A 13,023-nucleotide genomic window follows, 5' to 3' on the forward strand; every position below is an offset into this window, starting at 1 on the left:
AGCTCTCCTGCCCACGCAAGCACTGCATTCCTGTTGTAAAGATCTTTGAGGAAATTCCTTTTGGCTATTTTTTACATAATGCAAAGAAAGAAAAAGACAAATGTCAGGCAGCTATCCCTCTTTTTTTGTTTCCTTTTCTCACCTTTTAAGATTAAAGACTTGTGGAACAATACATAGTTAAGTCCATTAAAAACAAACAGTACTGGGAAAAGTGCAACGTACTGAGTAAAATTCTGTATGCCTAGAACATGTAAATGCCTTTTTGGCTTAACTTTCACAGTTTTTTAATTAGGTTATTCTGTTGGGAGCTATTGTAAGGGAAATTTTGTCAATAGTTAAGTGTGCAGGTTGGTTAATGCAGCAAAGAAGATGGGGTAACGATGTGCATAACTCTGGGAGAGAGGCTGAACATAAAATGCTGATGTGAATCAGTGTGCTTGTGCTTGCAATACCTTAGTACGTAAGATGGTTTTTCAGCACATGCTGATTCAGTGACGGGAAAGAAGATAGCAAAGGATGTGACAGTTTTTTGTGCTGCATTTTGATAATTGCTTCTCCCGTATCTCTGAGGCATGCATAAAGCAAGATAATATATGTGCTTCTCTTCAGATACGGTTGTGTTGAAGGAGTCTGACATAACTTGATATTTCTAAAATTTAAGGTAATGATGGAAACATTTCTGTAGCAACTGCTGTGGCTGTAAGCAGTTTCTTCAGCAAATTATGAATTGCTCTAAGCTCTTAAGCTTGGGTAGGCCTGGCAGCTCCTACATCTAGGATGAATGTTCAGATGCAGTTACAAAAAAGCTATACAAGTATGTCACGGTCCATTGCTCTGTCCCTTGCGGGAATAATCTCCGGTTACCTGGATGTTGGGTTTTCCTGTGCCTTTTGGTTATATACAATGGCATTTGAGGAAAAACATGAAAACAAGTAGCTCCACGCACCAGTGAATGAGGCTGGATTGAACCCCAACCCAGAGAGAAATTCACCTGTGTTCAAAACTGCTGATTTTTGCTGGTGTGTTTTCCTTTGAATCCATCACTTTTGTAACCTGCTACTGTTGACTCCCTTGGTGCTTTTTAGTCTCCCCCAGTCATACCCCTCCTCACCTTCCCTTTTCCCTACCCCATGTGGAAAGCATGAAGTTTCTAATATTTAACTTTTTCCTTTAGTATAGATACTGATGTTTTGTCTTTTTAGGTGTCACTTGGCTGTTTTTAATAGCTTGTCATGTGTATCTTTATGGGGGTCTGTATCAAAGCAAATAGTTGTTAGCTCATCTTTTCTAGCTGTTTGTTGGCAAGAGCATCTGTTCATTTTGGGTCTTGCTTGAAACCTGTTTGCTTTCCTAATACTAATGTCCCATTAGAGGGGTTTCGCCATTAAGACATATTTTCACTTGCTATTTTTAATGTGTGTCCTTTTTTAGCTTTCTAGGAGTATGTGTATAATGTGGGACTGTCGGGGATATGTCTTGCAGCCCTGTTCCCTGGCACAGGCATACGAGGTGTGCTCGAGACTGACCTTATTACAACACATGGACATGTAAAGCTAAGCCATCAGTCTCCATATGGATGCTCAGGGTTCAGCTCTGACCGGATAATGGGTCTCTGGCAAAATAAACACATTTATTAAATAAATCCTTCCTCTAAACGCAACAATATTCGTCTTACTGTGTTTGTCTGCAACTTTGAGGAGGGACAAAATTCTTCAGAAGGAAACAAGATTGAATTTGGAAAGCAAGTTTAAGTATGTACTTTTCACTCTTGTCAGGCATGCAAAATATTAAGAAGGTGCTTTCTCACTTAAAAACACACAAATTCAGAAAGGCCTCTGACAATTCCCTTGACGTTTGAGGTTGATGGTAGAGGAGTTTTAACTGCTTTGGTTCAGAGAGGATCACCAGGAGGTGATCCTGCAGCAATGAGTAACTCCCTTTTCTGCCCCATAACCATTACAAACCCTTTGAATAGATGGGAAGTGTTTTATTGTTTTCCTTGGCAGTTGGGCGACGCAGCAGTCTGTTCAGCACCCTTCTGAATGCAGCTGGAGAGGTGTCATTTGGTTTTACATCTTTTTGCTAATTAAAATTGAAATGAAGATGTGATAATTATCATAAACCGTGGCGGAAAATGCATGGGTTTTAGCTGTTTCAGGGCTTTTTATTCTTCAGAGAGTCGAAAATCGGCGCTTGCTCTCCTGAGTGATCGGAAGAGCTCAGGTTGAGTTCTGGTTTATCTCCTTTTTCTGAAAGCATCTTTCTGGCTTTGTATTGCAAAGCACAAATAATTATTCTCTCTGAATATTTCTGTCATCTTGCCTATCTGTGCGTTCATCAGTGTATGCGTAGCCTTCTGGGCATGGCTGATGAGATTGAGAGCTTTGTTCCTTAACTCTGCAAATGCTGGGGGGGGTTTATCTCTTAGGGATGGAAAAATTGTTTTGTGATGGTATGAGAGAGAAAATTTAGTAATACAAATAACCTCCATCCCTGCCTTCTCCCAAAATACCTTTCTAGCTAAAGCATTCGCCTTCTTATGAATGCTGCTACAACTTTAAAATCTGACTGTTTGCAAGCACGTTTATATAAAAATAGAGCAAGCTTTTTGGATTTATTTGGAGACTTACCAGTTAATTTTTGGAGCAGTTCTTTGTTTTTCCAGCAGGGCAGGTGTTTCAGACCTTCTGAGACGTACTGAGTATTATGCTGCTATAGTCCCTGCTAGAAGGAGATTTTCCTGCCTCATGCTATGACTTGGTTGCCTTTCATAATAAAATGCGATGTACAAAATAGAAGAAGTTAGTTTTTTTTCCCCTCTCTCTTCTTGTACTTTCTAGCGACATTATTGTTCAGCGAATACATTTGACCTTCTAATCCCCACTCAAGCAAAAGTCCCAGGAAATGCAACTTTTATGTTCTAACAGCATTTTTTAAAACTATCTTTTTTTCTCTTTCAGACCTGGGCCTGGATCAGTTTATTGTGAAACGTTATGATGGAAAGGTGAGCACGTTTGACAATTGAGCATATATTATTCAATAGCTTTTTTTTTTAACCTAGAGTCCTTGAGATATTAGCTGTACATAGGTATAAGTTAAATGAAGTAATCTCTTTGGAGCTTTTTGTTCAGTAGCATTGCAGTGTTGCTCACATCATGGGAGTGAATGAGAGAGTTTTTTTTAAAGGGGGGGCTTAATGTTTAGAGTCAAAATACTACTACTTTCCATGCTGGCAGGCGAGGGAATTATACATAGTAATAGTAGTTCTAGCTTTTTTTATATGACTATATGAGAGCCCCACAAGTTGTGCCTTTTGAGGGGAAACTTGCTTGACCTTTTCCCTTCCAGAACTGACTCCAGGTTCCTGAAGGAACGAGACGCTCTTATGGTTTTATCTGCTTCCCAAGCATATATTTCCACCCCCTTCAAATACCTTTAATTCATTCCCCAGTTTTCAACTCTAGGTCCTTTCTACAGTGGTACGTGACCATTTGGGATGTCTGTGTTGTCCCACCGCGTGTCGGTGATACGCTGAGCAGCCTCTGATGGTTAGGTCTGCCTGTGCAGCATCCTACCCTTTACGAGAATCTGAGAGCAAATTAACTGCACCATAAAACGCATCGATGCGGTGGAGCTGCAGCAGAGGTAGCCCTGACCCCAGGACTGAGAGCTCATGTGCCCGTGAACTTCTTGATGGGGGTAACTGCGATTTGGTTAAATTCTCTATTATACCGCTGTGGGCACACAATAATGGTCTAGCTTTTAGTAATGTTTTCACCTCATTTGCATCAGAATTACCTGAAAATGCAAACTTCTTTCTTTCTAAAGGAAACTATCATCTGGTCTGTTCATCATTGAATTATGGACCCGACATGTAGCATCAGGCATTTCCAGAAAGTCTTGACGTGGCAGCTTGCGTTTAAAGCCTTACGTAGACTCAGTATGGGCTAAACGTGTGCTGTTTCCTGTCGCGTTTTGCCTTTAGTAGGAAAAAGTAAAGAAAGAAGGTGATCAAATATATGGGATCCCTGTCATCACTGGTGCAGAAATGTTCTGGTTACCCAGGCAGCAGAGCAAGGTTTTGCTCGAAAACAGGCAATTGGAAGGTAGTATTTCAGCAGTTGTTTTTGATGCATAAAGCTATGAAACATGTTGTGAACACTTGTTTCCCCACCCCCAATGTCTGCTTTTCATGATTTAAAAACAAAGAAAAAGAATACATGTATTCTTTACAGGACGTCAAATGTTTCTCGTAGTGGTTTATGACAGTCTATTTTCCCTCAGCCCACTTTCATCACTTCATCTTGTCAAGCTATCTCGTTCATCCCTCAGGCTTTACATAAACAAGATTTTGTTTTTAGGGAACAAATGCTGAATCCCACACTGTTTTTGCTAATAGTTTCTCTGTTCCTGAGTACTCTGCATTCTGTTCCTATCAGCTGGGATAAAAGATTCAGAGCCAAACAGTTTGCTGAGCTCGACTTTCTGTTCCTTCGTGCCTCGGCACCGAGGGCTGGAATTGCAACACATTGTGATGTTCTTGACAGTTGCCACACTAGGTTGTTAAAAACCACAATCAGTGTTTGAGATACTGTGCCTGAAAGCATCATACATGCTTTTAGGACCTTGCCTTGCAAAATGGTGAGTGGGTATGCCAACTGGAGGGTGGAATATTGATAGCCCTCTGCCTTTGCCTTACGCACTGCCCGTCTTTCACTCTGACCTGCAGCAGAGTGAAATTGCTTTTTATGTAATGTGCAGATGTCAGTGCTGCACCTGGACATCTGTGCGCTATGGTCTGGATAGACTGAAAGTGAGACAGCAGATTTTGGGTAGTGTAATAGACTTTATTAGAGTGTTCTCCTGGGACCTCATTTTCATGGTCTAATAACACTTGAGAAGTGATTTGCTGCATTTAAAATGAAAAGAATAGAGGTTCTTGTTTGGCTGCCTGCTTAAAGACATCTTGGGACTGACTAAATCTAACTCTGGCTATCAGGGTAGTGGTAATGTCCAGGTGAGAGGATAGTTTCAGGAGAGTACAAAATAAGTTGGCCTTGGCAGTCCCTTGGTAAAGAACGAAGCTGAGAGTCAACCTAGCTTTCTGATAGCGGCTTATTCTCACTTTATTGCTTGCTTTGGCTTTTAGTTGGAAAACTATCTCGTCTCAACGCAGCCAAGTGCCAACTGAGGCGCTGCGAAGCTGACCCCCCTCATTCAGGTTTGAGTTATGTAGTAACAGCAGAGGGATAAAATACTTTCGCATCTCTGTCTTCCTGCCTGTTCCCAACTGCTTATTCCTCTTGGCTTATCAAAGCCTCCTCATCCTGGAGATGTCTCTGCCTTCAGCGATGTGGTTCTGGTGCTTTCGTTTCGCCCATTGGCAGAGATAAGCAGTCCAAGCAGCAGGCGAAGAGGTCCACTGTTCCCTTAAGCATCCTTACGAACCTCTCTTAGAGGTAATGGGGATACTGCATGCGCCCGAGACAGAACAGACTTGTCCACTGGAAATTTCCCTGTCCTTTGTAAGGTGAAAGGAATATGTGAGCATTTGGGCACAAGCAAGCTGTAGGACTAAAAAGTACTCACAATCTGCAAGCTAGTTACTGGCTGAAGTGCGGAAAAGAGAATTGATTTTAGCTCCAGGCAGAGATTTATACTTACGGTAGCATGTAAATAATAATTTAGAGAGAGATTCAGTACAAAGAATGGAACCAGCTGTGCAGTCAGTTGCATTTTAATTATATACTATAGGACAGTCTGAAGTATCAGTGTCATTTTGAGCACGTATGTTCAAGATTAAACTGGCACTGCATTACAGGTGTATGAGCTGCTCTTTTTGCAGAGCAGATTTTTTTTATGTAAAACCACAGTCGAAGCAACTAATTGCCTGCCTTGCAGTCACTAGAACTGCTCTTGCCAAAGACTGTTTGGAGTGATGGGCCTCCACTGTAATCGTGTGAGGTTTCCGAAGCGTCTTGCTGTGCGCATGATTGAATGTTATGGTGAGGATACAATACCCTCTTCTTTCCTCTCTCCAGTCCTCCTTCTCCTTAGAGGTAATTTATAGAGTTGCTGGAGAGGGAGACAAATGTTACTGCCTTATTAATGGGAGCAGCGCTCGTGTAACTTGAGCTTAAATGCTTTTTCCTCGCTCGTTCTGAGACCAACAGCCCAGAGACGTTTGTCCAGCAAAAGTCTTTGGTCAGATTTATTTGCCAACGTGAATTCATGTTTTTCTTTGGCCTACTGTTGGGCTGACTATGTAGAGAAGCAACTCTGTCTCCTGGCTCCGTTTTGGCTAAGGGTGCTTGTTTTTTGTCCAGAGGAGCAAGCTATTGGAAAACCAAGGAAAAGGGGCATTGATTGCCCTTCATTTGGAATCCAAAAAAAAAAAAAAAAGAAAAGAAAAAATCAGTTTGCAACACACCTTCAGGTGTGTTCATATTAGGCTTGAACGCACTTGAAGCGCATTTCCGTGGCAGGCATGTGGACAGGTGCCTGGCTGCCATCACTGAGTTGTAGTGAAAAGGCTGATACGAGAATAGCAGAAACCTATTTTGTAGCTTAGGGGGCTGTGGAATTAAGGGGTCCAGGCCCTGATCACTCATCTGTTCGATTCACATAGCGCCCGTTTCCCCTTCTTACATTTTGGGGATATGTTAAAGCAAATGCTTCTCTTTTTCGGCTAAACTGTAAAACAGTGTGCCCATCAGTGCCACGTGCTCTCTCTCCTTAAAGCGTGCCCCTCGTTAGGAAGAGCGAAGTGCTCTTTGAGATGTGCTGTTTCCCCTACTGTGTAACATTCATTAGGGCTCTTCAACGGCGCTGAAGAAAAAAATGCCTTTGAGAGCGATGCAGAGATTTTCTTCTCCGTGGGTTGTGTGGACTGTCTCGAGGGCGGTCTCTGGCCAAGGAATAGTTTGATCTACCTTTAAGCATAACTGCACAAAACTGGTGAAGCTGACCTCACCTCAGATTTTCACATCGATGTATTGTACTGTCCCTTTCATCACTCTGCTTGCCTCTCGCTTAGCAGGGCAAGAGTGAAGAATAACCAAATGAAAAAATTCTCAAATTACTGAACAGAAGTATATCTTATAGCGCATGTTATGTGGCAGAAGCTTTATTAATGTTACATTAGTTATATTACAGAATTGGCTTAAAATTTTCATGTGCACTTTCTGTTTACTTGATGTTCTTTTGGCTTATGCATTAATGATTGACCTTTAATTAAAAAAAAAAAAGCTTCTGGCAGATTTAATCTCTTAAAAAAAAAAAATAAAATGTGATGCTGTTAGTGGTGTTCCTCTAAAGTGAGCTGCATATCCCCCTGTTCAAAGCAAACTCGCGCCCTGTCATGCGCAGGCAGAGAGGAGCACTGCTGGGGTGCAGTCAGGTCCTGGGGAGGGAGACGAGAGGAGCTCCCAGCGTGTCCCGGGGCTGAGCCGCTCGGCAGTGCAGCCAAGGGATGTAGGTTAGCAAGCAGTCAGTCCCTGCCGGTGGTGCTAGACTTGCTTGGAGCCAGAAGGGTCTACAGATATTTTAGGGTCAAGGTCCCTTCTGGTCCTCCTCACTTCGCGGAAGGAAAGGCACTTTGCTTTTAAGCATGCCCAGGTGTTCTGGCTACTAACTTATGTTACAAGTCTGTGCTTTCCATTTTTGTCTTATCCTGGCAATTCATTCAAAACTATATGTACTTTTGTGTTGTGCTTGTTTTTTGTTCTTGTTGTTGGTTTTGGGGGTGGGGGAGGTGGTGGTGGTGTGTTTTTTTTTTATGTCCTGCATTGAGTTTGCGTAGTGAAGGAATAATCAGTTAAGGACCAATAAAACATCTGAAACTCGCTTCCATTCCAAAGAAACTCTCCACGATCACATATCAGTCCTGTAATAGGGGTGGACAGGCTTGAATATTGGATCAGTAGAGTGATGAGCTTAAAACGCATCTATGTGCCAAGGCCCCGTAACAGCAGGTACAGGCCCGTTAAGGATTGACTGCCCTGGAAGTAAACCTTGTCGAGCTGCTGGGAGCCAGCACAGGAGGAGGCTCCTTGGCAGAAGCTTTACCTAGCGCTTTGGGAGTCCAGGAGCCTGAGAACTGCTCAGGCAGGATCCCCACAGAGACAACTGGAGGTAGATGGACTGTCCTTAGAACAGGTCCTTCAGGTAGATCCCCATGGAGAGGGTTGGATGTAGATGGATCATTCACAGAACAGGTCCTAGATTCCTGTGGAGAGGACTGCAGATAGGCAGACCATCCTTAGAACAGGTCCTCCAGGTAGATTGAACGATGCTGCTGCCACATCTGAAGGAAAGATGAAGAGGTTTTATTCATTGGCCTGAACCTTAGGGATCCTTTGCTTTGTGTATGAGTTCAAGCTTGAGCATGAGACTTTGACCAGCGTGCTACCAGCTGTGGTAGACCTGAGCTTGCAGTAAGCGAGACCAGTTTGAAGTCCTGTTTTCATTCTGGAGGCATACACCAGATCGGAGCTCTGTTCCTATGATGTTTAACTGAGAAGTTGCATCCTTTTGAATGAAGTTTAAATGATATCTTAAAGACAAGAAACTATTGCAATTCAATCCACAAGAGCCTAAAGTGCATGTGCGGCTGATTTACTGTGCTTGTTAATTGAGAAAGATACTCAGTACTTTCTCTAGCTTAGGCACAAGGAAAATAATTGAGGAGTTCTGTAAATTTAACTGTAGGAGGTCCTGCCAGCTCCTACTGTAAGACTGTCTGGAATAAATGAATCTCTGGCGTAACCAGTTTCAGCTGTTGGCTCTAGGTTATGGCTGGCTCAGAGATAATTTGAGACATCATATATCCTGTTCCATAATCTATATGAAATGTCACTGTCTAATTTCCTATTTCCTGCTTTCAAATTCCTTCAGCTTCTGATCTTACTTAGCACAGGTAGTTTTGCATAATAAACAGGAGACATCTTCTTACTTACATAATAACTCTTAAGTCACCAAAAGTATCTTGGTGGAAACAAGCAGAGATACAGTTTATTGCAGATAATCACATCTATGTTCTGAGGCTGACACACTTTACTTTCTTTGCTGGTATCACTGGTCCATGTTTTTGGGTTTCTTCACTTGTCCTTTTGTTAGCTTTCTCCTCTCAGCCAAACTTGTCCCTCCTAATTACTTTAATCAGCAGTTTTAAGTTTGTTTAGTGTGCATAGTATTTAAAGGAAGGAACTCTTTTTTTTTTTTTTTTTAATGGAGGTACTCAGTCTTCCTTATATATTTCTGGACTTAAACAGTACTGGGATTTAAATACAAAGCGACTGCAATGTGCTTTCAGGTGGAGGAGCAGGCTGGTTTTTAGATAGTTGAGTTCCTTATCAGGACCCAGAGATCTACCCAGAGAAGCCAGACTCCTATATCCGTTGAGGAAACGGAGTTGGCCATATACTGTATATCATCAGCTGTGTCATGTTATTCATGTTCCTCATTCTTTTTTTTCTGTATGTGGTTCATTGGGATGTGTACGGACACTGAACTGCAGATGCCTCTCTTCGTTTGTTTTTAATAAAAATGACTAAGAAAATGCTTGGTTGCTCATAACATAGGTAAATGCACGGCAGACAAACATCCCCGTGGAAACCCTGGTTGCTTTACATCCACGTATAGAAAGTACTTCACCCTTAACTTCACTACCTCCTGCACCTAACGTTGGTGATGTATTTCATTTTTGACAGAGCTAGCAATACTCGCTATTACCTTTCTGTACTACTAACTCTGTTGCTCATTTTCACAGGGCTTGTTTGGCAGATACTTCTGAAATGTTCTGGTCACTGTATGTGCTTTTATTCTTGTCTCCAGGTATCCAGCAAGCGTTTGCTCCAGCTACTAATAGCTGTATACTTGTGTCTCTATTTTAATTATGTCTTGTTTTGGTGTAACCAAGCATTCCCTCGTTTTCTTCCCTTTTCTAACCTTCTCCCCTTCCACCAGGATTTCTGGCAGGTACAAAGCAGACAGCATGTGCTTTAACTGGTTTGTGCTTCAGACCCCATAATCTGCACTTTTCATGTAAAAGGGACAGTGTATGCTTACCCCTTCTCCCTGCTCCTTTAAGAAATAATCTTCAGCTCCTTGATCGTTGGCCTAAAGGTTTATTTCTAAATATTTGAATTTGGAGTGTTAATTTAGTCCTCAGGACTAATTTAGGCCTTTCAATACATGGCTTTATTAGTGGAAGCATCTTTGAGCAAAGCCCATGTACCTATCTCCCTGGCCTTCTGTCTTCATGTTATCTTTTGAGGCCTCTGACTTCTCTATGGTTTCATTAGACTGCAGTAGGCTATCTCGCTGTTGGAAAATGACATTTTCCGCTTGAGGCTGTGGAATTCTTTTTATTCTGTGAGGAAAGGCAGGCATTTTCCCAGCTGAATCTTGTAAAAGGTTTGAGGGAAACATCATGTATTTGAAGGGAGGTGAGTTGTGGGAAGATTATTTTTGCAAACGTTCTTGAATTGTTAGGGTTGCAGAACTATGCAGGGTAAACTGTATTCAGTGATTTTATTGAAGACATGATATAGTTCATAAAATGTCTTCATAAAATACTTTCTAGGAAAAGAAACCAGAAAGCAGAGGGGAGTTCATTTAGCATTAATAAATAAAGAAGGAAATGACTCTAGATGCTTTCAGTTTGTCTTACCACATTGTGACCTTAATAAAAGCCATAGAGGAAGTTAGCAAAAAATAAGCAATCTGGTGCTAAAGTGGATGTCCCACTTGAGTTTTCTAATATTAAAAAGTGGAGCTGTTCCTTCTTTGGAGCTTCCTGGGAAAACGCAGCAGTTGTGCCTTGAGGCTGCTAGTTGGAAGGTGAGCCATATTCACATCACTCACTGGGTATAATGTTGAGAATTGCTTGTGTAGACTAGGGTGGTATGGGGCAATGCAGTCCTTTAATTAAAAAAAAAAGGGGTAGACTTTAGGTGGCTTACCGGGTCATTATGGCTTTAATTCTTTTTTTGATAATTTTGCTGCTTTAGATTAAGGCTCAATCCTTAAGGTGCATAAGATTGAGCTTTGAATAGGGAAAGGAAGATAAATTGAGCAGGACAGGCAGGAACATTTTGATAGATGTTTGACCTCATTCTCTACAGAGAAGAGGGTACGTTTGGATGGGAGAAGCAGATCAAGAAGAAAGGAGTGAGTGGAAGTGAACAGCAACATTTCTAGTCATATCTTAATTCAGTTCTTTAACCCATATGTAGCTATGCTGGCAGGTTTTCTATTACATGATTACATGCTATTTTTCCCCAAACCCCATCCTCATTTGGTGGGTGATTACTACTTAGTGTATGGCTTTGACCTTGTCTTCTGAGCCATTTTTCAATACTTGCTTTTAACGTAGAATTATTTTCCTCATGTGCTTTCGTACTGTATTTTTTACTGGAGAAAATGGTCACAGTGCATTATGAACATAAATGAATTTATCTTTGTAATACAGTCGGAGATGAGGTAAAGCACTATCCGGATTTTTTCCATCTGGAGAACTACAGTGACTTAAATTCAAAGGTGTCAAATGTCAACTCATTTTAGAAGCATGCTTCGGGACATCAGGGACCTGGGTTTAATCCTTCCCCGTCAAACTTCTGTAACAAATGATACCGTGGTCCTGCAGACACCTCCGGGCTGTCTCGCAGCCCTGATTCATCTCCTGAGTGCTGCCTGCCCTTTGGACTTAATGGGGAAAAAAGTGTGCGAGCATGTAATAGAAACCACCCACTGCAGGGCAATGGTGGTGGGAGGAAAATGGTATCGCATAAGCAACCTCCGTGCATCATTTTTGATTATTTGACTTAGCGAGAATGACTCTTAGAATATGGGTCCTTCGGGGGCAGAACTGAAGCCAGCTGAGCTAGTTGTAGGTAGAGCAGCATAGCAGAAGTGAGCTGGTCCCACCGTCTCTCCTAATTAGTATGGTTAGGAGAATAGAGTTTAATCTCCTGTCTCAAACACTTGTTTTTGATAGAAAATCTCTGACCTCAGAGGGCTGAGCTTACCTTCCAACGGGCTGCGTGGTACCCTGAGAGCTTCCTACATGATTTTTGTCTCTTTATGTATTTATTGCCTTGAGGAGGCAGGTTACCTATGCCTTATGAGCCAGATTTTCTTTCCACTCCGTAATTATGATTTTATCTTCCTGTGAGAGCCCTTGAAAATGCGATGCCCTTTCAGCACTGAGGAATTTTTCTTTCCAGATGTGAATGTAATCACCCTTCTCAGATGAGAGATCTCACTTAAATTCTTATTTGTGAGAGATTTTTGTGGCACCTCTGATAAATTGAAAATACCTGTAGTTGATTCAGATATAAATTTAATGTTATTCCTAAGGAGCTCTTCCTAAACTGCTATTATAGTGAGGAGGAGAAAAAAAAAAGTCCCTGAATGCTTGAAAGAGAAGAGTGGGAGTATTGGCTGTATGAACACAACCCTTGCTGAAGGAGCACAGTTTCATTACCCTGCAAAGGGCTGAGGTATTCCAGCTGGGGGGGGGAAGAAGTGTAGACTGTCCCTTTTAAGAGGCATTTCCTTTTTTTGCTTTTCCAGCAGGGGTTTCTCCCTTGCATGACTGGTTTTTGCTGCCTGCGAAGGGTCTGGAAAGTCTGTGTCATTTTTCTTGGTGGTACAGAATGCTGGCCTTGCCTTTCAGGTGCCGTTTGTCTTAAAGGTGATGAATATTTACAGCCTTGCTGGAAGGGGCGAATGCAAATTTCTCTTTCCAGTCTCAGGAGACCACCAGTAATAATAATTGCTGCCTAACTCTCGAGTCTCTCTACCTGGCCAAATTCAAATTTGAGGGGAAAGAATGTGCAGAACATCTAACTATATATTTGTATCCCCTTATAAATAAATAAACCTAATGTAAAAGGTTTTTTTAAAAAAACTCTTTACTAAAATGCACTCTTGAAAGATCATAAGCTGCAGTTTTTGTCTATAAAGAATAAGTATCTTCCTATGCTCTACTACTTGGCCACCTCTTAATTTGACATTTGG

At 41.7% G+C, this 13,023-nt stretch overlaps 1 protein-coding gene across 4 annotated transcripts in view; it reads left to right on the top strand.

The window, feature by feature from the left end:
- The window catches only part of MICU1 (mitochondrial calcium uptake 1), a 135,236-nt gene that overhangs the window by 58,184 nt on the left and 64,029 nt on the right, over positions 1–13,023 (top strand). For all 4 annotated transcript variants that reach the window (XM_064513595.1, XM_064513596.1, XM_064513597.1 and 1 more), the window contains one exon: positions 2,961–3,004. In XM_064513595.1, the coding sequence (XP_064369665.1) occupies positions 2,961–3,004 (44 nt within the window). The remainder of the gene's footprint in view (positions 1–2,960; positions 3,005–13,023) is intronic.

Source organism: Dromaius novaehollandiae, chromosome 6 (genome assembly GCF_036370855.1).
Source record: "Dromaius novaehollandiae isolate bDroNov1 chromosome 6, bDroNov1.hap1, whole genome shotgun sequence".
NCBI lineage: Eukaryota > Metazoa > Chordata > Aves > Casuariiformes > Dromaiidae > Dromaius > Dromaius novaehollandiae.